Here is a 24,366-nt window from a genome sequence, read left to right as displayed (position 1 = left end):
ATGGTGTAAGTGTCCCTACCATCCCACCAGAGGACATGTGGCCTCAGACTGGGTTGTGGTACCCCCTGGCTGCGATCCCAACATCTTGGGCTCTTCCCGAGGAGTGGGGGGAGGTAGATGGGAGCCCGCAGGGTTTGGAGAAGGCCTTGTGTGTCCCTGAAGACGCAATTTCTGAGAAGTCTCGGGTTGCAGCCGGCCGAGTTGGCTGGCTGTTCCTCACGGCCTTGAAGCAGCAGCATGAAGCCCAAGTGGATGTTTTATGGCTCGAGGAGGAATGGCTGGAAGCCTGTGGACGAGCTCTTGAGCACGAGCTCGCTTATCCGGGGGAGGACCCAAAATCTGTGGACACTGGTGAGCCTGGGAACAGGGGAGAGGAAGTTCCACCCCTGGCCCAGAACAGCATGCATGCCTGGTGGTGAAGCAGAGGCTGGGGCTTGACCAACCTCTAGCCCGGGGGAGGGGGTGTGGTGGTCCGGAGGCCCCCCTGGAGGTGACAGAATTTACCAGGTACACTACTTACACTCCCACCGAGCCGAGGGGGCTCAGGAAGCAGAGCCGGCAGCATCTGGGGGAGCCCATCCCAGCTTGGCTCCTTCACTTATGGGAGGAAGGAGCAGACAGTCTGCATTACCGCCTGCTGAGATGGAGAGGCTGGCCTCCATCACCATACATCCGTCCTTGAGACAGTGACCGCAGAGCAGCTGGCGCTTGGGAGGCGCCCAGCGTGACCACTCGCTGATGGACTGGCTGATGTGGATGGGACACCTGTCAGGTTGGAAAAGGCTCTACACGTGGGTGAGGGCTTTGAGAAACAAACAGAAAACACGCCCCCACAGAGGCAGGGGCTGTGACGTAGATATTTCTTATAGCTCTGCGGGCAGAAACTGAAAGCACTCCAGATTGGGAGGTGCGAGCCGAAGAGCTCCAGTAGTAGGAGCTGAGAGCCGAACGCCAGCAGCAGCAGACACTGGATGACACCAGTTGCTGGAGGAGCAGCCGCCTTTGTGCCGGGGGAGCAACTCTGGGTCTGCGGTAATGGCTGCCTCTGACTTCTTCAAGGGTGAGGGGCTGAGATGAGCCTTCTCAGGCTCAAAGCCCGGCAGCAGAGCGCGCGCCTCAGGGGCAGGCACAACCTGTAGAGCATTCTGTGGTCCAGCCCTCGACCCATACAGAGTTAGAGTTAGGGATGCAGTTCAGGTGGAAACCCACCGGGTCTCTAGCAGCCTGGTTGCTGTGGTTATGGGACACAGGGGTGGAGGGTGTCATGCTCTCCGGAGCACAGATTCCCTGGAGCACCCTGCTTGCTCTTTTTAGGTCCCTGGTGGCCATTCTGGGCCTGCAGCCCATCAACGTGATCATGCAGATGGTGGTGGATTTGGGGAAAGCAAAGGCAGTGCAGCACCCAAGGGCATGAGGGCTGCCCCTGCTGACCCCCCAACCCCCACAAGGAAAAGGGCTGCTGAAGGTAACCAGACTGAAGTTTCGGCCATTGAAGAAGCAGAGGAAACGAGCACTATGCACACAGCGCGCGGTGAGACTACTGTGCAGGAAGGAGCTGAGGGGGTCGGGGGACCCCCAAGCCTTGTTCTGTTTGAATAGGGGGAAGGCCAAGAGACCCTCTTAAAAGGGATAGGCAGGGACCAAAGGCCTTGTATGGAATTGGCAATCCACTGGTCCCCTTCTATTGTGAAATAAGTGTTAGCGTGGATGGATACCAGCGCTGACTGCTCCCTCCCCTACAGGAACCCGGAGAGGTTCCCTGGGCCCCCCGTGGCCACTGGTAGTTGCAGGGCTTGGGCTGTCTAAGTGAGGCCAGTATTTGTTCCATTGGAGATGGGAGACTGCCTCCTACGCCATGCAGCGCACTGTGTCCTATCCCTGAATACATCTTAAGGGTAGATAGTTGTCTTACAAGGGCTGCAGTTGGGAGTTCCACCTTTGGGTTTAGGTCATGAAGGTGGTGTTGCAGAGGCATGGAAGCACATCCCCCCTTGTCGCCTGCCTCCCTCCCCGCAGGGGACTGACACTGAGCAGTGTTGGGAGGACGTGTGAGGGCGTGCTCCCTAGGTTCTCCTGCAGCTGTGGGCAGGAGTGGAGCTGGCAGGGGGCTCCCACATGGAAGGCCGAGAGGACAGGAGGAAATCACAGGAGCAATTCTACTAAAATTAGAAGAGTGGGAGCTGTTTGGCTGGCACACAGCCCTTGCAACTCACCAGTGTGGCCTGTGCACAAGCCAGACAGGAAACCTTTGTAGGCCTCTTGGGATATTGGCATGTGTTCATTCCCTACCTAGCCTGGGCCACTCACCCTTTGTACCGACTGTGTTGGAAGGGGGCAGTCTGGAATTGGACTTCAGAGGCAGAGCAGGACTTTGAGGATGCCTGGTGGGCAGTGGCCCAGGCACAGGCCCTACAAGTGGTTGATCCCACTAAGCCTTTCCAATTAAATGTTAATGTAACCCCTGACAGGTTTGAATGGGGCCTATTGTAGAAGTCTGGGCAAAGATGCACCACTCTAGGCTTTCGGTCCCAGTTATGTTAAGGCGCCAAGACTCGCTACTTCTTGGTGGAGAAACATCTAATAGCTGTCTGTGTGGTCCCGCAGGCCTGCTAGTCCATTACCTTTTAGAAGCCAGTGCAAGTCAGCACTGCCTACCCGAGAGCCAGATGGGTGCGCTCATGGGTGTCTGCTCCCAAGTCGGGTGTAGCGCAAACTGCGACTTTGGCTTTAGTGGAGTGCCGCTCTAGAGCAAAGAGCTGTACTGAGTGCTAGCCCTCTGACCCAGGAGCCGCAAGTGTTGGGCCCCATTGCCTTTGCAGAGCTGCCGGGTGCCATGCAGGGGTTGATGTCACCTCCGGTCTCTATTGTGAAGGGATGCCAGATGAGCAGCATAGTGTCAGCCAGGCCTTGCCTGGGTTGGCAAAAGAAACCTGGGAGGTAGAACGTCTCACTGGAGACCCTCTCCAGAAAGGGAGGGGCATTCCTAGCATCACGATGCTGTGCCACCTTGCTTGTTACTGTTGGTATAGCTTGCTCAGTTAAGTTTTTGCTGCAGTCTCTATTGCTGTTGTGGGATATAGATAATATACCTCATTCCTCGCAGAGGGACGCTTGCAGAAGAAACCTATTGCGTAGATTGTGAGGCAAGCAACCCTAAGGGGAGGACTGTCGGGAAAATGGTTCAAGTTAGGCTTGCTCACCTGTTTTTAGGCTGTGTAGCCATAATGCCTGAAGCAATCAAGGACACAGGACCTTGAGCACTGCCCTAATATGAGCACCTTATGGAATCAAGGACGTGGTTTTTGACTGACACTATTGTCTGATTAGCCATAAAAAGTCTGAGTGAAGCGGCCTGCTGCTGTTATTGTTGCTGCTGCTGCCCAACAAAGCAGCAGCATCTCTACAGACAAGTTCTTCGGCTCCCGTCCCCTCACAGCCTACATCTTACCTCCAACCTCGAGCCCAACACTGACACTCTACTAGGCCCACATTTACCTGAATAAACTCAGTGGTTGTCTGTCCTAAGAATGGCCTCTGCCACATGGTGGAAATCAAGTGACTCTGTGAAATGCTCTCTTATCTTCAAGGCAGTTTTTCTGAGGCACTGGATGTGAGGCAGAACCCTGGTAGTTAAACCCCATACTGGCAGTGGACTCCAGTACAAGACGTTCTCAGTGTGGGTGAAGCAGCTCCTTAGGAGACCCAACAAACCACTGGAATGGGCAGGGGCAGGGGCAGCGGGCTCGGGCTCTGCCAAGGCCTCTCCTGGGGGCTGGAAGAGGAGACATTATGCTTCTCCTCACATGCTCACCTACCTAGACACCCAGCCCCATGATAACAGAATAACAATTCAACTATTCAAGGCCCACCATCTTGTGAGAGGAACCATAGCCGCAAGTCCAAATTCGCTATTGTTGCATAATGACAAGTGGTCCAAAGAGAAAAGTCTGGCCCTGGAGAAGTGAAAGCCAATGAGATGAATGGCTCTAACCACTGAAGACTGACCCCAACTGGGCCATCCCACTGCACAGGGAGAAAAGAATCCATTTTTGACGCTGGGCCGGAGCAAAGGCTGAAGCAGGCTGGGCGTCTGCACATCCCCACAGGGCTGGGGAGTTTGGGCAGGGCTTACTTAGTGCCCGATTCTTTCTACAGGTTCCAGGCCTCATCAGCAGGCTGACAACTGGGACGTCAACTTCAGGAAGAGCAGGCTCCAGTTTCCATCCTAACTGCAGCAGTTTGTTGCACACTGTATGCGCTGCATAGAAACTAGATTTTCTTCCGTGGACTCCTGGTGAGCATGAGGTAGTTTCTAGAACTATAGTTTACCTGCTTCTGCCCTCCCAATCATCGGTGAACACTTCAGGAGGGGTGCTTTGAAAACTGGGCTAGTGTGGGGAGGGCAGTAAGGTAGGTCAAGGTGAGCAGACGCCACTGGAACCTGCAGGCTGCCTGGGGCAGGGGTGGGACAGTGGGGGCTTTGCACACAGAGTAGAGCTTGTGCGAGGCCTGGGAAGATATGGGTCCTCACCGGGTGCCTTCCCTGATGTTTTCCAGTTTTTCTTTCTAATCAATTCCAATGACTTCATGTTAGAAGATGTTAAGAAAAATAAACATGTGACATTTTTTTTTTCCTCAGTAGGAAAAGATTGAGCTTCCAGGTGTTCTCCCACCTGCAGGCATGGCAGGATGGGGTCACGACACGGGAGTTTCTTTCCGCATAGAAACCAGAAACCTCAGTCCACTGGCTCTCTAAAACAGTTTTCTTACATGTCTCTCCATAGACAGCACTCGGCCACATCTACATATGTACATATTGACAAGTGTTAAAAAGACATATTCATGTGACATATACATATGTGTACATATTTATCTTTATATAGGACAACTCAGTAGAGTTAAAGAAGCAAGATAATTCTGAGTGGAAAAGCAGCTAACCTTGGCATCTCTAAGTCTATGAACCATCGAACCCTCTTCTCTCAATTCAGCCCTGCAGTGGACTCCACGGTGCCTACCCACTCGGGCAGTCCTAGTGCATTCACAGAACCATCTGCTCCATTCCAGTGCTGGAATTATAAACATCTCTTTTCTCTGTGTCTAATTTAAAAGTGCTCAGTAAGAATAAAGACCATACTAGTCATTTATTTCTATTAAAATTATTTAGAAAGCAAGCTAGGTAGTGTGAGTTGGCATCTGCGTACATGCTCCTCTAAAGTAAAACATATCTCTTAAGTCTGCGGTTCTGACCCTGATGTCATAGGTAACACCAAACAAACAAACAAACAAAACTGACTTTTGGAAGGCTCAGGTGGGACTGTTTGGATCTCATTCCCTCTGGCGCTGGCAGGGCCTGTGCCAGGCAGTCATCCTTTCCTATCCCTCTCTTACTGCAGCGCACTGTGTGACGGGGAGGCGCCGCACTCCCCAGCTGGAGCGCGCAGAGCGGGGAGGGGCGTGAGCATCACCACCCCCACCTGACACCGGCAGCTGAGTGGGAGGCCCAGAGGGGCTGACACAGGAGACAGAGAACCCTCATGCCTCACGATTGGCATTCATGATACAAACCACACAGCTTTTTGAAGGTTTTATATAAAAGGTTCCACCTGTTTCTGTATAAAGGCTTTTATCCGATAAGAAAAAAACCAAAACAAAACTGGACATAATAAAAATGACTTTTAAAAAATTAAGAATAGCGTGTAATGCTAGTGGACCGACCTTTTCTACCTGACACCTCAGGGCAGGCTGGATCCTCATTCCTGTGTCTGCAGGCCCAGGACTCGGCACTCAGTAAGACATGCTTGGTGAATTTAAATGCTGCCACTGACCAAGGGGACTTGGGGACATGTAACAAGTCTAAGCGACAACTGGGGAGAACCATCTCCTTTCTGAAGTTTTAAGTATGATAAATAGACTTTGCTACAAACTATTGGTCAGACCAGTAAGAAAAGCTAATCATCGGACTTCGACATGACTTGAAGTGAATACTAGAAATCTTGCCGGGCTAATAAAATTAATTATTAATTCCTAATTAATTCCAAATTCCTAACCAAACACAATTTTGCGGGGAAGGCCACGGGGTGGGGCTGGGAGGGCCGCTCGGCAGGGAGCCGGAACAGATGCTGCCTGAGCCCGGCTGCCTGTCTGCTTGGGGCCGCGAAAGGCACGGGGCACATACAGACACGGTGCACCCTCCTTTTAAACCTTGGGCAGCAGTTTCTTTCTCTTTGGTAGACAGTCTGGAGAGAACAGAACCCTTTCTGCTGTTTCTTTCCACTCTTAACATAGCAGGAAATAAATAAGATCATCTTTGCTCGGTCAGGCTGCACTCTGAGGGACGAGTTCCGGATGATGAGCGGGGCAGGGAGCCAGCAGATTCACGCTGCGGCGCTGGCCCCAGCTCCCAGCTCTCGGACTCCAGCAGGCCCACCTCCATACTTATGTCTCTCCAGGTTTGAGAACTCTTTGGTCAATTTCTGTTTCTTCTCCACCCTACAATCTCCTATCCTCCATCCTCTCAATATTTTAATAAAAACTTGTGAGAATTTTATAGGTCAAAGAACCTCATCTAGTGTCCAGTGTCTGCCCTCCCTACTCTACATATGGGTAAACTGAGGCCCAGAGAGGGCAGTGCCTTGCCCAGGGCCACTCAGTGAGTCAGTGGCAGCAAGGGTCTCTGGCCCAAGCCCCAGGACTCCCACCCCACACTGCCTGCCCTGTGGGTGCCCTGTCCCTCAGTCAGCCTTCTGAAGGGACTTCCTGTGAGAGGGGGGCACGAGATGGGGGGGCAGGCTGTTGGGCAGCTCGTAGCCGTCCAGCTTGATCTTGATGAGGTGCTTGGCCAGCGCGAACTCCTCCTCGTCCAGCATGCCATCACAGTCACAGTCGGCCAGCTTCCAGATTTTGCCCAGGACGCTGTTGGGCAGCTTGGAGGTCACCATTTCCTTCTTGGCATTGACACCTGTTATTTTGCCATTGACAGGTGACAGGGTGTAGAAGAGCTCATCGTAGACAGGCTTGTCTTTGGCCACAACCCACTCCTCCTCATCGGCGCCCTCCCCGGCGCCCTCCCCATAGCCCTGGTTGAAGGGGCCCTCAGCAGTGCCGTCGAAGGCGCCGCCCTGCACGAGCTGAGTGGGCATGTTCAGCTCCTCTTGGCTGATGAGGCCCATCAGGGACGAGATCTTGCTGGTCAGCATGTTGTCCACGGCCTCGATCAGCTTGGGCTTCAGTGAGTGGAATTTGGTGAAGTCATAGTTCTCAAGCTGTTCCTGTGAAAGGAGAAACCGCAGACTCGGTTACAGGCCCTCTCTTCAGGGAGCAAGCAGGGAGGGGAGCCGAGGGAGAGGAATGCTTTTCTAAAGCAGATACTCCACACCCTGGGCCGTTCCAGAGCTCGCTCTCTGGTGGAGTCCCACATCCAAACTCCTAGACAAAGGAGTGGCTTACCAAAAAAACAAAAACAAAATGCCAAGACCAACCACCACCACCAAAATACCCACCTTCCCATCTTATAGAATTGCTGTTCTGGGGCAGTCCTTCCACACTTAACTAGGCTTGCACTGAACCTGGGAATCAGCCTGACATAGAACCTTATTCTTAATTGCTATATAATACTGAATTTATATCGGAGTCACTGTCACTGACTTTGTCTCACCCTCAGATGTGTAGGTTGTTTCCAATGGAGAATCAAAATTGTGTTCTCTAGGGTATACTGGCAGGGCAGACATTTTTTGTTATTCATTTAGAAGTGGAACCCTTAGCTTTATTGTTTTTAAATTTTTAAAAAGTATTTTATTTATTGATTTTACGGAGGGGAGGGAAAGCGAGAAGTATCAACTCATAGTTGCTTCACTTTAGTTGTCCACTGATCGCTTGTTGTATGAGCCTTGACCAGGCAAGCCCAGGGTTATGAACTGGCAACCTCAGGGTTCCAGATCAATGCTCTATCCACTGTGCAGCCACCACAGGCGAGGGACACTTAGCTGTAGATGGCAGAGGGGACAGAACTGAAAGCTAAAGAGCCTGACATTATTTCTAGAGAGGCACCGCCAATCCTCTTCTTAGCAGCGAACTCTGGAGCTGTCAAATCTCGTTGGGCTGGGCTGACATCAGTGTACGGCCTGCACTTAGCTTAAAGCAGCAAGGTGGTGCAGACCGAGTTTCTAAAACACAATCCTCCATCCTCACTGGCAGACTGTGGTCACCTGCATGTCACCCAACATCAGCTCCAAACCATGCTGCCAACATCTGAGTCAGCCAAGGGGGCTGAGATAGGAACAGCCAGAAGGAGGAAAGCAGGAAGCCTACACAAAAATCCGAGTGCTGCTGAGGTTAACAAGCCTGGATTTCCCTGGGTGCACAAATACCTCCCCTCCTTCCTCATGAACAAGCCTGAGCTCTGAGCACACACAGAGCCCCTGTGTCTGGCCACGCAGACAATGAGGGTGGTGTCCGCCCAAACTTCCCCCGCTCCTGTAGGGGCATGGAAACCTCTGGGAAGTTGGCAAGGGGAAATGGCCACATATCTGTAGGGGTGGACAGGAAACAGCAATGGTAGCCATTCCTGCCTTGGAGGGCACACAGGAAATACACCCTGCACTCCCCCATCACCCAGGTCCGACCAGAGAGTGTGTGGGTACAAATCAAACTGCCATCCCTGCCCTCCACCAGGGTGACTCCAAAACAGAAACCTTCCGAATGGGATAAATGCATCCTGGGTAATTTAAAGATTTAGTCATCAATAACTGCATCTATCAAAGCCACCTAGCCCAGAATCCTGGAACTGCTCTCTCCCAAAACTCAAAGGGCAGTTTCTAGCCCAGTCTCCATGGGCCATCCCTTGCCCATCCACTCTGAACATTTATCAGATGTGGTTTTCAAACTCTGAGAAGGTTTGGGCTGATGGGGGATGGCTCTGCTGCCCTCTGCTGTTGAAATGCTGCCAACTCCTCAGCTGCAGTAGTGGAATTCTCCTTGGAGGACTATTGGGTCAGTAATCAAGGTGACCTCGCTAGTGTTCTTGTTTTCCAGGATGGACATATCAGTGTGGTAAATCAGATTCCCTCCCAAAGGGGCACTTTGTGTGTGGGGACACAGGCAGCTTTACCAGCAGGTCACAGGCATTTCCTAGCACCAGGCACAAGCCTTCAAAATACATTTGACTCGCCTGACCTGTGGTGGCACAGTGGATAAAGCGTCAACCTGGAAATGCTGAGGTTGCTGGTTCAAAACCCTGGCTTCCTGGGTCAAGGCACATATGGGAGTTGATGCTTCCTGCTTCTCTCTCTCTCTCTCTCTCTCTGTCTTCCCTCTCTATAATAAATAAATAAAATCTTTAAAAAAAAAAAAAATACATTTGACTCGTTAAGGCTGAGCCTGCCAGACCAGCTTGGTCTATGAGAGCACAGGGAGAACAGAGACTTAGAGATGGCATCAGCGAACTCCCTGAGTGACCCTCAGGTGTGCAAAGATCATGATAAAGTCATTGCCAAGCTCAAGCCCCACCCCTGTCCCAGACGCAGCTGACGTGAGGTGCAGTGCCTGTGTTGTAGAGGAAGTCAGACTCAGGGATGACAGCCCTGACCACCCATTCCCCGTTTCTCCACCTGAGCTTCCTAGGTGACAGCAAACTACCCAAGGTATCAGGTGACTGAAAGCACACCTTGCAAGCTTCAGGCCCACCTGGTCCCTGGGCAGTCCCTGAAGGGATTGGGGTGGTGTGTGATCAGGACCCACCTAGCTTCCCAAGGAGGAAGCCCCTCCCTGCTTTCAGGGGCTTGCTCTGAAACTGCTGGTCTATAAGCCCTGTGAGAGTCAGATTCAGGGCTGGGCCAGGGTCTGAGATAGTCACTACCTTAGAGCCTGCTATATTATCTGTGTGAATGGAAAAGAGTGCCTATGTAGCAGGCCCGACAAGCTCAGCGACCAAGAAGAACCACGCGAAATGTCTAATCATGAATTCTTAACTGGGCGTGTCACGGTGCATAGTCACATTCCGGGCCTATAGATTCCTTAATAAAAGGTTAATTTGTGCCTTCAGAACTTTTTTTTAAAGACTTTATTTATTCATTTTAGAGAGGTGAGGGGAGTAGGAAGCGTCAACTCCCATATGTGCCTTGACCAGACAAGCCCAGGGTTTCAAACCAGCGACCTCAGCGTTCCAGGTCAATGCTTTATCCACTGCGCCACCACAGGTCAGGCAAGAACCCTCTTTACCAGACCCCTCGGAGGAGGCCTTACTACCTGCACCAGGGTAGGACTACCAGGAAACCCCTTACTGTTATCTCGTTGCCTCAGAACAGCTCTATCTACTACAAACGAGAAACGTTAAGTACCCTGCACCTACCAATGTAAAACAAGTATGAATCTAATATTTCACTTTTTATCCAGTCCCAGAGATCTCCCTGCTTTGCTTTCTCCTGCCTCCTTAAACGACCAGTAATGGACTTCATGTGCCTTACACTTTCTCCTTTGGTTCTAAATGTATGAAAAGAACTGCAAACTGCCCTTCTTTGGAGCACTTTTCTTTTTCTTTTTTGTATTTTTCTGAAGGTGGAATCGGGGAGGCAGTCAGACAGACTCCCGCATGCGCTGGACCGGGATCCAACCGGCATGCCCACCAGGGGCGATACTCTGTTGCAACCAGAGCCATTCTAGCGCCTGAGGCAGAGGCTACAGAGCCATCCTCGCTGCCCGGGCCATCTTTGCTCCAATGGAGCCTTGGCTGCGGAAGGGGAAGAGAGAGACAGAGAGGAAGGAGAGGGGGAGGGGTGGAGAAGCAGATGGTTGCCTCTCCTGTGTGCCCTGGCCCGGAATCGAATGCCAGGCCGACGCTCTACCACTGAGCCAACTGGCTAGGGCCTGGAGCACTTTTTCAACCCTTTGAGATTTTGCTTCTGGAGGTCCTCAGTGTTTCGGCTCAAATAAACTCTTTTGAAGTTTTTCTATAAGCTTGGACCTTCCTTTGTTGACATGAACATACACTAAAACTTGATGACAACTCATTCAACACACACTAACTGAGCACCTGTGACATACCAGGTGCTGGGTCTATGGCAGTGAACAGGACACAGTCACTGGCCTCATGGAATTACAGCTTTATTAGAAAGAGCCCCTAAATAACAGACCATGATACATTAATTAATTACACCGAGGCACAACAGCACTTGTGTGGTGACAAGGAGCACATGTCCTAATAATAACCCTCGCCAACCATAGTCATAGTGGCAAAAGATCATAATCCACAATGTACAGCCCATAGGGGCAAAGATTTCTGCCATTTGTTCATTGACTTATTCTGGGGCCTAGAAGAGTGCCTGGCCACAGTAGACATAGTATTTCTTGGGTGAAAGAATAAGTGAGTACGGGTGAATGGGGCACTTGTCAGGTAGAGCTCCCTGATACTAGTCCTGGGCACTCAGGAGGTGTCCACTGAAGGCGCGAAGGTGCCTGGTGCAGGGCCTGGCCCACAGGGTTCTCAGTGAAGGCCTGGGCCTTTCCTTTATTGTCCAGCCCACTGGGCTGGGCCTGCTCCTAGGAGCCGAGGTGAGGGGCCACCGGCTTCCTTGTTTTCTTCCCCAGGACTGCCCTCTGCCCCAGCTCTGACCCGGCCAGGCCCAGGCTGACGAGGCAGACAGCCCCAGGCCCAACCTTCCAGCTGCAGATTTCAAACTGTTCTCTCACTTCAGTGTTGCCTTTCTTTGGGGCTCAGGGAACAGCCAGTATGAGGTACCCTTTGTTTGGCCTATGTAGTAGTATCTTTGAAAGTTTAAGCCTGACCAGGCGGTGGCACAGTGGATACAGCGTTAGACTGCGATGTGTAGGACCCAGGTTCAAAACCCTGAGGTCGCCGGCTTGAGCCCAAAGGTCGCTGGCTTGAGCAAGCAGTCACTCACTCTGCTGTATCCCTTGCTCAAGGCACATATGAGAAAGCAATCACTGAACAACCAAGAAGCCGCAATGAAGAATTGATGCTTCTCATCTCTCTCCCTATCTGTCCATCTGTCTGACTCTTTGTCTCTGTCAAAAAAAAAAAAAAATAAATAAATAAAAAGAAAGAAGAAAGGAAGAAAGTTTGAGAACAACTTTGAAAACCAGGGTACTTCCCAGACTTCCAGCTTCTCCTGAGCCATCCAGGCCTATTTTCCCACAGGGCAGGGCCAACCGGGCAGGCAGGGCTTCCCTCCTAGGGGGGGGTTAGAATCTCCAATCTGCCCCCACCACGGGCCCCCACAAGTTCTCATCTCAATTGTAGAATTGACTTCTTCCTTGTAGAGATATTTCTAGAAACCCGTATCTGTGTCAAATGTGAGAAAGTAGGAGGTAGTTGGGGAGAGTGACACGGTTGCTGTGCACCTGGCCTGCCTCACCTGTCCACCTGGCCCGCCTCACCTGTCCACCTGGCCCGCCTCACCTGTCCACGTTATTGGCTGGGGGCTGCGGCCATCTCGGTTTGCACTGCGGCTCCCACTGCAGACAGGTCCTTGCACTGGACAAGAGGACGGTCAGTCTGGCTCTGTGAAGATCATCTTCTTGCCCAGAGCAAGGACCTGTTTGCCTCAGCAGAAGGATGTGTTCAGTGTTGATCTGTTCATTTAACACAACTGTGGGGCGGTGGACACACTGGTCAGGCCGGGGTGGCTGAATGCAGCACCTACTCAGGCTGACCTAGGGCTGGTCCACATACATCTTAGGGAGACCCTGAAATCTGACCAAAGGCCCAATGTGGACACTTAAGCAAAATCTTCAGTGAGCATGTCTCACTGTGTCCAGTCCAGCCGAGTCCACAGAGCCCCATGGCCTCCGACTGTCCCCGAGGCTGTAAGCAGTGGCGTGGCCCAAGCACAGACTCCCACAGCAGGGCAGTGCTGGACACGGCCGGCCGAGGGGGCAGCCTGGGTGACCTCCAAGGTCACTCCCAGCTCTAATTCCCTTAGGTTCTGGGATTCTAAAAAAACAGGTGTCACTTCAACATCCAAACAACCTTGAATAGAGCCTGAGAAGGCGACTCATATTTTTTCATGTGAGTTTAACTTCCGAAATGTGTCCCCTTTTGTTTTAATGTTTCAGGAGGCAGATAACTTCTGCTTTCTTCACAGCAGCCCCTTATCACAGATCCCCATTAGGAAGATGAATTAATTGCATTCTCCTCCATCCTAAACCACGAAACCACGTGTGGCCAGCAACCAGCCAGACCAGGCGGTGGTGCCCCTGCCCCTGCCACTGTACCTGCATTGCCTTGACCTCTGGGAAGTCCCCTGCAGAAATCTGGTATTCTCGCTGCAGCTGAACGTAGATTTCTGGCAACCTGCTGATAAGCTCTCTTTTCTTGTTTTCCTTTCCAAAAACACTCGGCATCTCCTTCTTCAGGTGGCTGATGATGTAGGCATGTACCTGAAAGGACACATGTCTGTGAGAACGTGCCGTTTAGAAGTCACCAGAAGGACAAACAAGATGGCATCTTATGTGCATCACAACACACAACCAGACACCCATGCAGAGCCACGGTCCCAGGGACAGGGAGGGCAAGGGCTGGGGGAGAGGAAGGGCGACCGACCGGGGGAGTTATATGGCCACAGCTCAGTTGTGACTGAGTGGCTATTCTGTGTCTGTGTAGGGAGTGAGTGCAGTGGGTGGGGCCTGGCTGGGAAAGACCTTATTCTGGTGATTAACCAGAAGATCTAAAGAGAGTTCCACCAGGGCCAGTGCCGGGAGCACCAGGAAACGAAACTGGAGCTGATGTAATGGCTGATCATGGAATCCTGTGCCCAGGGAGTGGTGACATGGGCAGTCCCTTAACCTTCCTGTGAACGGTGCAGATCTAGAGGGTTCCACAGGGGGCACTAAAGTCATTTCTGCACAGGACCAGCTGCCTGGGCCAGGCTGGACAGTAGAAGCTCGCTCTGGGAGAGAGGACCCCAGCACACGAGGGGGGAGCCCCAGAAGCCCTGGTCACACGGCCGACCAGGACCCGAAGGGCGGTGAATCCTGCTTGCCCGTCTTACCACCTTCCTTAACCTCTGCACTCTTCCACTGCTTTCCAACTTTAGGGCATTAAGAAATGTTCATTACAAAAGTTCTTTTTGTGTATCTAGACTTCTACAGAGTAATTTAGAAGTCAAGAAAATAACTAAAATGAGAAAGGATGAAAAACAGAGCAGTGATTATAAAACAAAAATGACTCTGTAGCTATAGAAAATCCTATTATAGAAAACAGACTTCTATAATCTTGTGGAAGAATGGAAATTAAATAAAGGGGGTACAGATACATCCCACAGTTCAGCTGAGCCTCTGTGCGTGGACACGCACTGGGCGCAGCCAAGGCCGCTGTGCTGAGAGCTGCTAGAACGAGGAAGGGCACAGTGCGGATGCCTGTCGGCAGCCAGCACCCACCTCTCCGGCCCCACGAAGGTCACGTCTACATTAGCTCCCACTGTGCTGCCTGGCTGTTGCTACAAGTATAGGTTGGGAGAGATTATTCTAAACTTTTTGTCACTAGTAAACTTGTTTATTTACTTATTTTTCAAATCAAAATAACATAACATTTACACGATTCTTTGAGATGGAGAAACCCAGTCTGCGAATCCTTTATTTGGAGTGACGGGCTTCAACTGCATTCCTGAGGATGTGATGACTGAGTGGTAGACCAGTAATTTTCTTGTCTTGGATAGTGATGCCGACTTGGTTTGGACGGGGCTGAGGAAGGCCCTGCGAGGCCCTGAAGGACCTGGAGCGCTGTCCTATCTAGTCAGGGAGAACCAGCTGTTCACCGGGGTCCTTGCGTCGTTTCCTTGGCGTCGGCCCTCCTGGAACCCCTGGACGGAACCTGTGGACTCAGCCCCCTTCCGTGCCCAGCCCTGCTCTGCTCTGGAGCAGCCCCGGCTGAAGTAGGAAGTTCCACAGCTGCTTAGTCTCCAAGGGTTTCTTACCAACACCAACCCCTCACCGCCACTCGCTCAGGCCTGGGGCAGCTGGCAGGCCTGTTTAGAGTTTCCTAAGATCCCCTCACCACCTACGGCTGGGGTACCTCAGAGCTTCCAGCCCTTGCTCAGGGAAGGCTGACTCCCCACCCAGCCTCTGGCCCCCTAGGGTTGGTGCCTGTCCCGGACACTTCCTGGGACCCAGGAGCCTGCTCCACCTGGGCTGCGCTGCAGGTGATGTGCACTACCACAGCTCTCCCTCCCACTGCCTGGCACCTGCTCCCTGACCTCTGCCCTCACGGTGTCCAGTGGCTGATGACTAAAGCTACTGAATAATGGGTCCCCTTTGGCCACCAGGTCTCCAGGGCCCTGACATAACTAGGGCAGTTTTCGTGCCAGTCCTCAACTCCCCCTCCTCCCACCTGCCTGGTGCTCCGAGTCACGATCCTCAGGCGGCCTGCTCATAACTGCAGGCTGCTCTCAGCCTTAACCTCCATCCACTTCCAGGAAGTTCCTTTGGCCTGTTTCGTGGAAGTTTCCTATTGCGCTGCCTCTGCATGGTCGCCCCCCTCCTGCCCTTCCCTGGGCATCCTGAGACAATAACCCAGGGTCAGATTCCATGACTGGGCCCCACCTCTAAGAAGCTTATTAAGTTACAAGGTAAATTATAATCCATAGAATCATGGAGTATTAAATCTGGAAGGGTCCCCCTATATCTAAATGAATACTTGGTTCCAGTAAACTCATTTGACTTACTCAAGTCACACAGCTAGTTAGGGGACATAGAGTTGACACTATCATTCAACTGACTCATCCTTGCCCTTACAGAATTGCTTACAGTGGGTATGAATTAAAAAAGTTACTGAAGCCTGACCAGGCGGTGGTGCAATGGATAGAGCATTGGACTGGGACATGGAGGACCCAGGTTCGAAACCTCAAGGTCGCCAGCTTGAGCACAGGCTCATCTGGTTTGAGCAAGGCTCACTAGCTTGAGCCCAAGGTTGCTGGCTCGAGCAAGGGGTCACTGGCTTTGCTGTAGCATCCCGGTCAAGACACATATGAGAAAGGAATCAATGAACTAAGGTGCTGCAATGAAGAATTGATGCTTCTCATCTCTTTCCCTTCCTGTCTGTCTGTCCCTTCCCTCTTTCTGACTCTGTCACAAAAACAAAACAAAACAAAAAACTTACTGAAGCTGTTGAAAATCTGGACTTCTAAATGAACTGTGTCCTATAGAACAACAGTGTGGACAACTTTGAGGTTTGGCTTCTGATCGTTCCTAAGTCACAGGGAAGCTCTTCCCTTCCACACACAACACTATGAACACAATGTGGGCAAAACCTGCAATCTTCTGGCAGAACGTCACCTTGTAATTTTCTAAGGATTCTTGGTAAACAGGGCACAGCTGGGCTGGCTGAAATCCCTAGTTAATGTCAACAAAAGCCCTGATGTGTCAAAGGTGCTTCTCCAAATAAATACCTGGAGGGACAGACCAGGCAATGGTTTTGTGGAATGAAGTAGAAATTGTCTGACACCTTTTGTTCTTCAGAGAAAACTCACAGAGAAGAAGAGAAACAGCAGTGGGAAGGGCGGGTCTGGCCAGTTGGCTTAGCAGTAGAGTGTTGGCCTAGCAGTGTTGGCCCAGCGTGTAGAAGTCCCGGGTTTGATTCCTGGTCAGGACGCGACTGCTGCTTCTATATCCTTCCCCCTCCCCTTCTCTCTCTCACCTTCCTGCAGCCATGGCTTGAATGGTTCAAGCAAAGTTGGCCCTGGGTACTGAGGATGGCTCCATGGCCTGGCCTCAGGTGCTGAAATAGCTTGGTTGTTGAGCAACGAAGCAGCGGCCCCAGATGGGCAGCACATCAGCTCCCTATGGGGCTTGCCTGATAGATCCAGGTCGGAACACATGCAGATGTCTGTCTCTTTGCCTCCTCGCCTTTCACTTAATGAAAGAAAAAAAAAAAAAAAAGAAGAGAAGAGGGGGGAGAGGGAGAAGAGTGGAGAGAGGGAGAAGAGGGGGAGGCAGGACAACACCTAGCACTGGAAGGCCAGGGTCGGGCCTGCCACCACTGGCCACTCACCGAGCAACTCCAATCATCTAATCCCCGGCCTTAGTTTGCCCATTGAAGCTTGGAAATTAAAACCCTTACCTCACAGGGAGGGTTGTTATCAAGAGGTCATGGACTTGAATGTACTCTGTCCACTAGAAAGAGGACTAAAAATGTTCCTTGTTCTTGACTAATTGTCAAAGACTAATAGCTGGAGGGGTAGCAATGCCAGAGAAGGATCGTGGTTATTTAGTGCTTACTGAGTAATTAATAAACTCTCCATATTTGAACAGTAGTATGATGACCTTGGGTCCCAAGTGCTTTATTCACAAGTGAAGGACATGAACCCTGGGGGTTTTTGAATATTCTTGTCTTGTTCAATTCACCCATTCCACTGTATAAAACCGGAAAAGCCCCAAATGTCAATTTATTTCTGAGCTAATAACTCAATGAGCAGAAAGAGATGTCTTCCCTTTAAATGAACATGAATTGATAGTTCACATACAGACTCTGCCATGGCCTCATTAACTGTGCTTAGGGACAAATGTTTATATATATATATACACTGCTCACAAAAATGAGGGGATATTTCAAAATGAATATGAAGCTATAAAATATCCCCTCATTTTTGTGAGCAGTGTTTATCAAGACTGAGAAGCATGTACGCAGAGTGATATTGGATATACCCACCCTGGGCTTGGAGGGCAAACACCGGCAGGGAGCGTGGGAAGCTTCCAGTGCTTATGGTCAGTAAGAACGGAAATGCTCATGGAAGCTGGATTCTGGGGAGCAGCCTGGGGAAGTCAGTCTGGGAAAACCTGACTCTACACTGTGCAACCTCATCTGCAAGCCTAAGAGGACCTGCTGGACACCTGCGTCTTCATAGGCCTGCTGGAACCTTGCACAGAGCACTCAATGTCAGGGGATCAGCATGAATTTAAAGTCAATTTATGATGATATAAGAAATTTGGTTTATAAAGACCCAAAAGATGAACCCTAGGCATAGGAGAGTGTAAGACCGGGAGAGGCAGAGAGAAGCAGCTGACAGGTTTCCACTTGAGCGGGTGTGTGTTCTTCTGCTGAAATCATGGCTGACACTGACAGCCATGTGATTCTGAGGAGTGTGAAAGGGGACAGGGGACTCACTCAGTCATCTTCAAAGAGACAGGCTTCCTGCACGGTTCAAGCACTGACACACGTCCACGGCATTTCAGGGCTGCTGATTGAGCTGTTTTTAGAAGCCCTACGGCGGACTAGCATTAAAGGGATCATCACCACCTACTGTAGAATGACTCACACTCCTTAGCCTAGGCTCATCTGGTGAATTTCAAAATGTCTAACTTCTCCACAGAAGGAGATGACAGTGCAGACAAACCAGGGAGCTGGGCTCTACACACTACACGTGACCAAGAAGAGGACACGCTCTGCTCTGAAGATAAAACTAAATTCCACAGAACTATAGTGGAGCCAGAAAATCACTGACCTCTCCTTTTCCTTCTCATTTTCAGTTGCTCCTTCCTCAAATGTTCACTCATTTTTGTTGAGCAAAGATCTCCAAGTGGGTGGGAACCTTTTCTATTCTTGGGCAATGTGCGGATGAAGGGTGCGGTTTGACAGTGAACTGGCCTTGGTTTTACTTTTGTACATTTATCCCAGAAAATACTATCATTTCAGGTTTGTAAGAGCCCAATTTCTTTAATTTGCTGTTGTAATTATAGCTGAATGCAACTAAATTATATAGTCTAAACCTTTTTATGGGTCTTTCCCCAAATAGCTTACTTTAAAGAATCATGAACTAATGTGGAAGCTAATGAACAAAAAGAACTAACAAGCCAATTAGAGACTGATACACAGAGAGCAGGCTGACAGCTGCTGGGGTGACTGGGGGCGCTGGGTGAGGGAGGCAGAGGGACAGAAAACATGGACACTGACTACAGAGTGGTGATTGCCGAGGGAGGGGGGTGGGGGGGTATGGGGCAGGAATGGTGATGGGCAAATACTTGACTCGGGCGGGGGGTGAGCACACAATACGATGTACAGAGATGTGTTATAGAATCGGGTAGCTAAAACCTGCATAATTATGTTAACAGTGTCACCCTAATAAATTCAATTAAAAAAAGAGAGAGTCGTGAAACAAATGCTGACCGGCATCTTAGACTGTGAACACTCTTCAAAGAGTGGTATCTACTACAGGCATGGAGAGAGACTGCACGGGGCACGGGGTGGAGGGTAGAGGGTGTGATATTGAGCGGGACACCTGAAACCATGTCAACACGATAAATTAAAAATTAAAATGTCTATTGAACATACTGTTGACCTGGGGGGAAAAAAAAGAACGATGTCTACTGATATCATAAGATGTGATCTGTGAGACTAACCAAAAACCCACTCCAAAGGTTTCCTGTCATTTGAAATAGAGAACTTTGAAAAAATATATATAAATAGAAAGAGCCAGGTAATCATTAAATTTCAAGAGTTCTTTGGCAAGAGTGACATTTTTCATGTTATGAAAACGCATGTTTATGACACCTTGAGTCTGATTACTGCAGAACTGGCAGAACATTAGCGCACTTGTTTTATTTCTGGATGGGTCATGAATTCTGCCTAATAATGGTGTTCTATAAATAGACACACTCCATACCCCAACTCGGTTCTGACACCTCCTAGGTGACATCTGACAATGTATCCTTTGCAGGTTTTCAAAATGTCAGCTCAATAAACCTCTAAACTTTTGTAGGGTTCCTGTGGATAGAGAATTTTATGGAATAAACAGAAAGGCAGATTAGTGCAGAAAACAAGGACACACACAGAAAGCAGCAATAGAGGCCGTCCTCTCTGGATTTCAGGTGAATACTTTGCATGCTGAGGAGCCAGACCGACTGGGGTTTAAATCTGTATTTTGCAACTTACAGGCTGTGAAGGCTTGAGCAAGTTACTTCACCTTTCTGAGCCTCAGTTCGCTCATGAAGAGAAATGAGGAGAATGCCTGATGCTGTGCAGTTAGTGACTGGGTCAGACAAAATAACAGGCACTGTACATCGTAATGCTGCTGGAACCCGGGACCCTCAGTAAGCGCTGACTTGCCAAAGGAAAACTGAATGAAGAGAAATCAAGATGAATAAATATATCAAAATCAAAGAGCATTTTTAAACTTTCTTCTTTATATTTAGACTTCTCCAATAGTCTTTTTCTAGTTTTTTTTTTAAATGTTTATTTATTGATTTTAGAGAGAGAGGAAGGAAGAGAGAGAGAGAGAGAGAGAGACAGGAACATCAATCTGCTCCTGTATGTGCCCGGACCAGGGATCGAACCGGCAACCTCTGTGCTTCGGGACGATGTTCCAACCCACCGAGCTATCTGGCCAGGGCTTTCTAGTTTTTTTCTAAGAACTATAAATAGAGCAAAGAGAAAAACTCAGGTGACTCCTTGTCCATTGAAGCAACAACCCATTGACAAATGGCCATAAAACTGCAGATGGTGTAAAGTGGATGGCGCTGAAGGCCCCCGTGCTTTCTCCTTACTCGCTCGCGTGGCACGTGCTGTCCAGGAGCACACTGGCACTGAGAAGCTCACTGGAACATCTGTACTTCAAACATGTTCCTCTATGAAAGGAACAAGCCAGCACTATTCTCAGGAAGAAACAAAAAAAGACAAGCTTTTTTCCTAGAAGCAAGCTCAGCAGGCTGACCAAGTCCTGACACCATCTACATAAGGGCCTCATTACTCCTGGTGCCTGTCCAGTGCCTCTCTAGACCCAGGCCCTGCTGGCCCAGTCAGAGGGCCTCATGCTCAAGAATGGCAGAAAGTCCCATGTGCCTGGCATTCCCAGGGAGCTCTCGGCTTTCTTTCTATGAATAAATGCAGCTCTGTGGTCAGTCACTAGGCTCTCAACAATGACAGGTAAATTTAATATGTCCATGTACATTTAAAAGTAGTTTCAAAATCTGCCAAGCCTTGCAATCTTCCAAGGCTATGATATGACTTACCAGCCTTGGTTATGAAATAATGTTGGAAATGGACCCGGAAAGTTAAGCTCAGCTATGTCAGCTAGAGAAGAGAAAGACCACATGCCAGCACGTATGGGCAAAATCAGACTTCCTGCCCCCAAGCAATGGGCCCAGGACAAGCAGGAGAGAGGAGTCATTTCAGGAGGCCTGCGGGTAAGTGGACTGACACACCGGTTAGCACAACCACCTTGCAGAACTGGATAAAAGTGGCGGTGGTTCTGGAAAGGAAGCAGCTTGTAGCAGGAAGGGAACATGGCTCACAGGAGCACTAGTGACTGCAGGGTAGCTGAGTGCTATGAGGAGGGGTGAGCACGCCTGGGGATGGGGTTTGGGGAGAGGAGAAGAGCGGAGGGAAGTATTGCACGTGCGGCACGGCAGCCGGGGAGGCCTTGCTTTTGACACAGGGGAGATGCTACCGTGTGAACGCACTGGCATGAAGACAGGCTGCTTGGAAAGCCGGCCACCCTCAATGAAGTCCTCCTGCCTTCCCTGGCCAGGCCCTCTCCCCACAGCAGTGTCCACACCCCAAGGACACACAGCTCAGCATTCTGCAACGGGTTCAGAGCCACGCTCCTCTACCAGACTAGGCTCTCCAGCTCTGGCCCAAGGGCACTGAGCCACTGTTGGCTGAATGAGACACCGTAGTGAAGCCATGTTCAGCTCCAAAGCTGTACCAGGAGCCACTCACGGTGTAGCCAGAGGATGTGGGAGGGGACAAGGGTTCTGTGCCACCAGAAGACAAAGGGGAAGTGAGCTGACCTCATCTCCTAACCAGGGTACCAATGGATTGGGACAGGCAGCCTGTGGACCGTTTTTAGCTGAAGTGACAAGGCTAAAGTAGAAGGCTAGACTGAGGGCCAGGAGGGCTGTCTGTTAGTCCTGGCTTTGCCACTAATGGAGTAGGTGACCCTGGAGGAACGGCTTACCTTATCGTGCCCCTGTAAAGTTAAGGTGATTAGGGAGTCAGGATAGACCTCTGGTTCCTAAAACCAGCTGCTCTTCAGAATCACCTGGGGAGCTTTACAGACACACACACCTGAATCGGAGAGAAACTCTGGGGCAGGGTACGCACACACACACGCGCGCGCACACACACACACACACACACACCATTTTCTTTTAGGTGAGAGGAGTGGAGATAGTGAGACAGATACCTGCATGTGCCTTAACCAGGATCCACCCGGCTACCCCTATCTGGAGCTGATGCTTGAATCAACCAAGCTATTTTTAGCACCCAAAGCTGAAGTGCTCCAATGGAGCTGTCCTTAGTGCCCAGGGCCACACTCAAATCAACTGAGCCACTGTCTACCGGAAGGGAAGAGGGAAAGTGGGGGAGAGAGAAGAGGGTGAGAAGCAGATGGTCGCTTCTCATGTGTGCCCTGATTGGGGATCTACCCTGGGATGTCCCACACACCAGACCGACACTATCCACTGAGCCAACTGGTCAGGGCCACATCACAAGAATTTTTAACCTGACTATATAGTCAAGGCTATGGCCCTTTTTCCCCTTTGACTGTCAAATTAAAAAAAAAAAATGATAACAGCCACACAATAATCATCCAATGTGAATGAATCAAAATTATACCTATTTTCTTAGGTCAGATCAGCAAAAGATTTATTTTTTGGTGTGCCACAGAATTTTAGTAGCTTATGTGTGCCATGAGATGAAAGAGGTTGAAAATCGCTGTCCTAACTTAAGAGTTGCCTTCAGGTGGTAAGTGCACTGCTCCCTCCCTCTGAGCCAGGTGCTACACCAAATGCTTTGCAAGCCCTGTCACCCTGAATCTTTACAAGCACCTTGTAACATGCTCTTCTTAGCTCCATTTTTCAGATTAGAAAACAGGTTTGGAAAGGCTAAGCCACTCGCCCAGGGTCAGAGAGTTAGGAGCCAGAAACTAAACAGAGACACCGATCTGGAGGACACAGGCTCTCTTCTAACCCATGACAAGTACTTTCCCCAAGTCTCCTGGGGTGGGGCACCCCCACCCCCTTTCTCTTAGAGAGAAGCGAGTGGAAAATATCCCCTGCCTGAAGCTGCCACCACTGGGCACAGCTGGCTTACCTTGGCCAGCCTCGCTCGCTTGATGAGGTCGTTGAGTTTGCGCACCGCCGCCTTCTGGGGAAGGCTCTGTATATCTCTGAAGAGGTCCTGGGCCTCAGCCTCGAAGAGCCGGCGGTTGTCAGTGTTCTGTAGGGGCTGTGCCCAGAAGGAGCCGATGTAGACGCGCAGCACCTCGGGCGTGTTGATGACCTTGCCCAGGGACCACATGAGGGCCCCATAGACGCGCATCAGCTGCTGTGTGTCCACTTGGTCAGCCTTGTTCAGCACCACGCGGATCTTGTCATCCTGGCCCCGGAAGGCCTTGATGGCCTCTGAGAACTCATCCGAGATGTCCAGTTTGTGAGCATCGAAGAGCAAGATGATCCTGTCGACCCGCTCAGCGAACCACTGCAGGACCTGGCAGAAGTCGTACCCTAGGGGGAGAGAGGAGCGCATCAGTACAGCCACTGCTGCATGTGGGAGACACAGGTAATGGGAGTCTGGGCCTGATCAAGAGGTGGCACAGCGGATAGAGCATCGGACTGGGAAGCAGAGGACCCAGGTTCGAAGCCCCAAGGTCGCCAGCTTGAGTGTGGGCTCAGCTGATTGAACACGGGCTCACTAACTTGAGCCCAAGGTCACTGTCTTGAGCAAGGTGTCACTCATTCTGCTGTAGCCCCCAGGTCAAGGCACATATGAGAGAGCAATCAATGAACAACTAAGGTGCCACAACGAAGAATTGATGCTTCTCATCTCTCTTCCTTCCTGTCTGTGTGTTCCTATCTATCCCTCTCTGCCTCTGTCAAAATAAATAAATAAATAAATAAATAGTTTTTAAAAAAAGGAAAGAGAGTCTGGGAATTACTAATTTTCTAGCAGCCACCAGGGAGACAGACCTCTAAGCTGGAGGCAGTGGAGGCCTGAAGATCACTTCAAATGGGGCCCCCTGGATTGGATGCATCTAGTTAATGCTGGGGTTCTCAGGAACCCTTCTGTGGGAAGAAATGGGGAATGAAAAAGGGGCTCACAGTCACTTTGGACATTGCTTATTCCATATTTGTAATTTCAGTTAGTCCTCACAAGTCTCTTATTTCACCTAGCACTGTCCTTCGGATCAATGAGAAAAATGAGCAATGGTTCTATAAAACCATAGGCCATGGGTCAAAAGCTATTACTTTTTATCAGTTTCACTTTCCTGAAAATACCAGAGATAGAGAAGGAAGAAAACCTGAAAGCCACTTGGAGTCCCACTGGGTGTCCAGTAACACAAAAGAGAAACTGCCTTCTCTCAATCTAAGTTTTTAATAGTGTTAAGGAGGTCAAGGGTTGGGCTGGCTAAAATTGTGACCAAT

At 50.4% G+C, this 24,366-nt stretch overlaps 1 protein-coding gene across 1 annotated transcript in view; it reads right to left on the bottom strand.

The window, feature by feature from the left end:
- Positions 1 to 4,745: 4,745 nt before the first annotated feature.
- EHD4 (EH domain containing 4) overlaps positions 4,746 to 24,366 on the bottom strand; it is an 83,107-nt gene continuing 63,486 nt past the window's right edge. The window contains exons 4-6 of the mRNA XM_066276968.1: positions 23,036 to 23,448; positions 13,228 to 13,392; positions 4,746 to 7,268 (exon numbers count right to left, since the gene is read on the bottom strand). Coding sequence (XP_066133065.1) covers positions 6,732 to 7,268; positions 13,228 to 13,392; positions 23,036 to 23,448 — 1,115 coding nt within the window. The 3' untranslated portion in view covers positions 4,746 to 6,731. The remainder of the gene's footprint in view (positions 7,269 to 13,227; positions 13,393 to 23,035; positions 23,449 to 24,366) is intronic.

This window comes from Saccopteryx bilineata, chromosome 4 (genome assembly GCF_036850765.1).
Source record: "Saccopteryx bilineata isolate mSacBil1 chromosome 4, mSacBil1_pri_phased_curated, whole genome shotgun sequence".
Classification (NCBI taxonomy): Eukaryota; Metazoa; Chordata; class Mammalia; order Chiroptera; family Emballonuridae; genus Saccopteryx; species Saccopteryx bilineata.
This window is presented reverse-complemented; position numbering and strand designations above follow the sequence as displayed.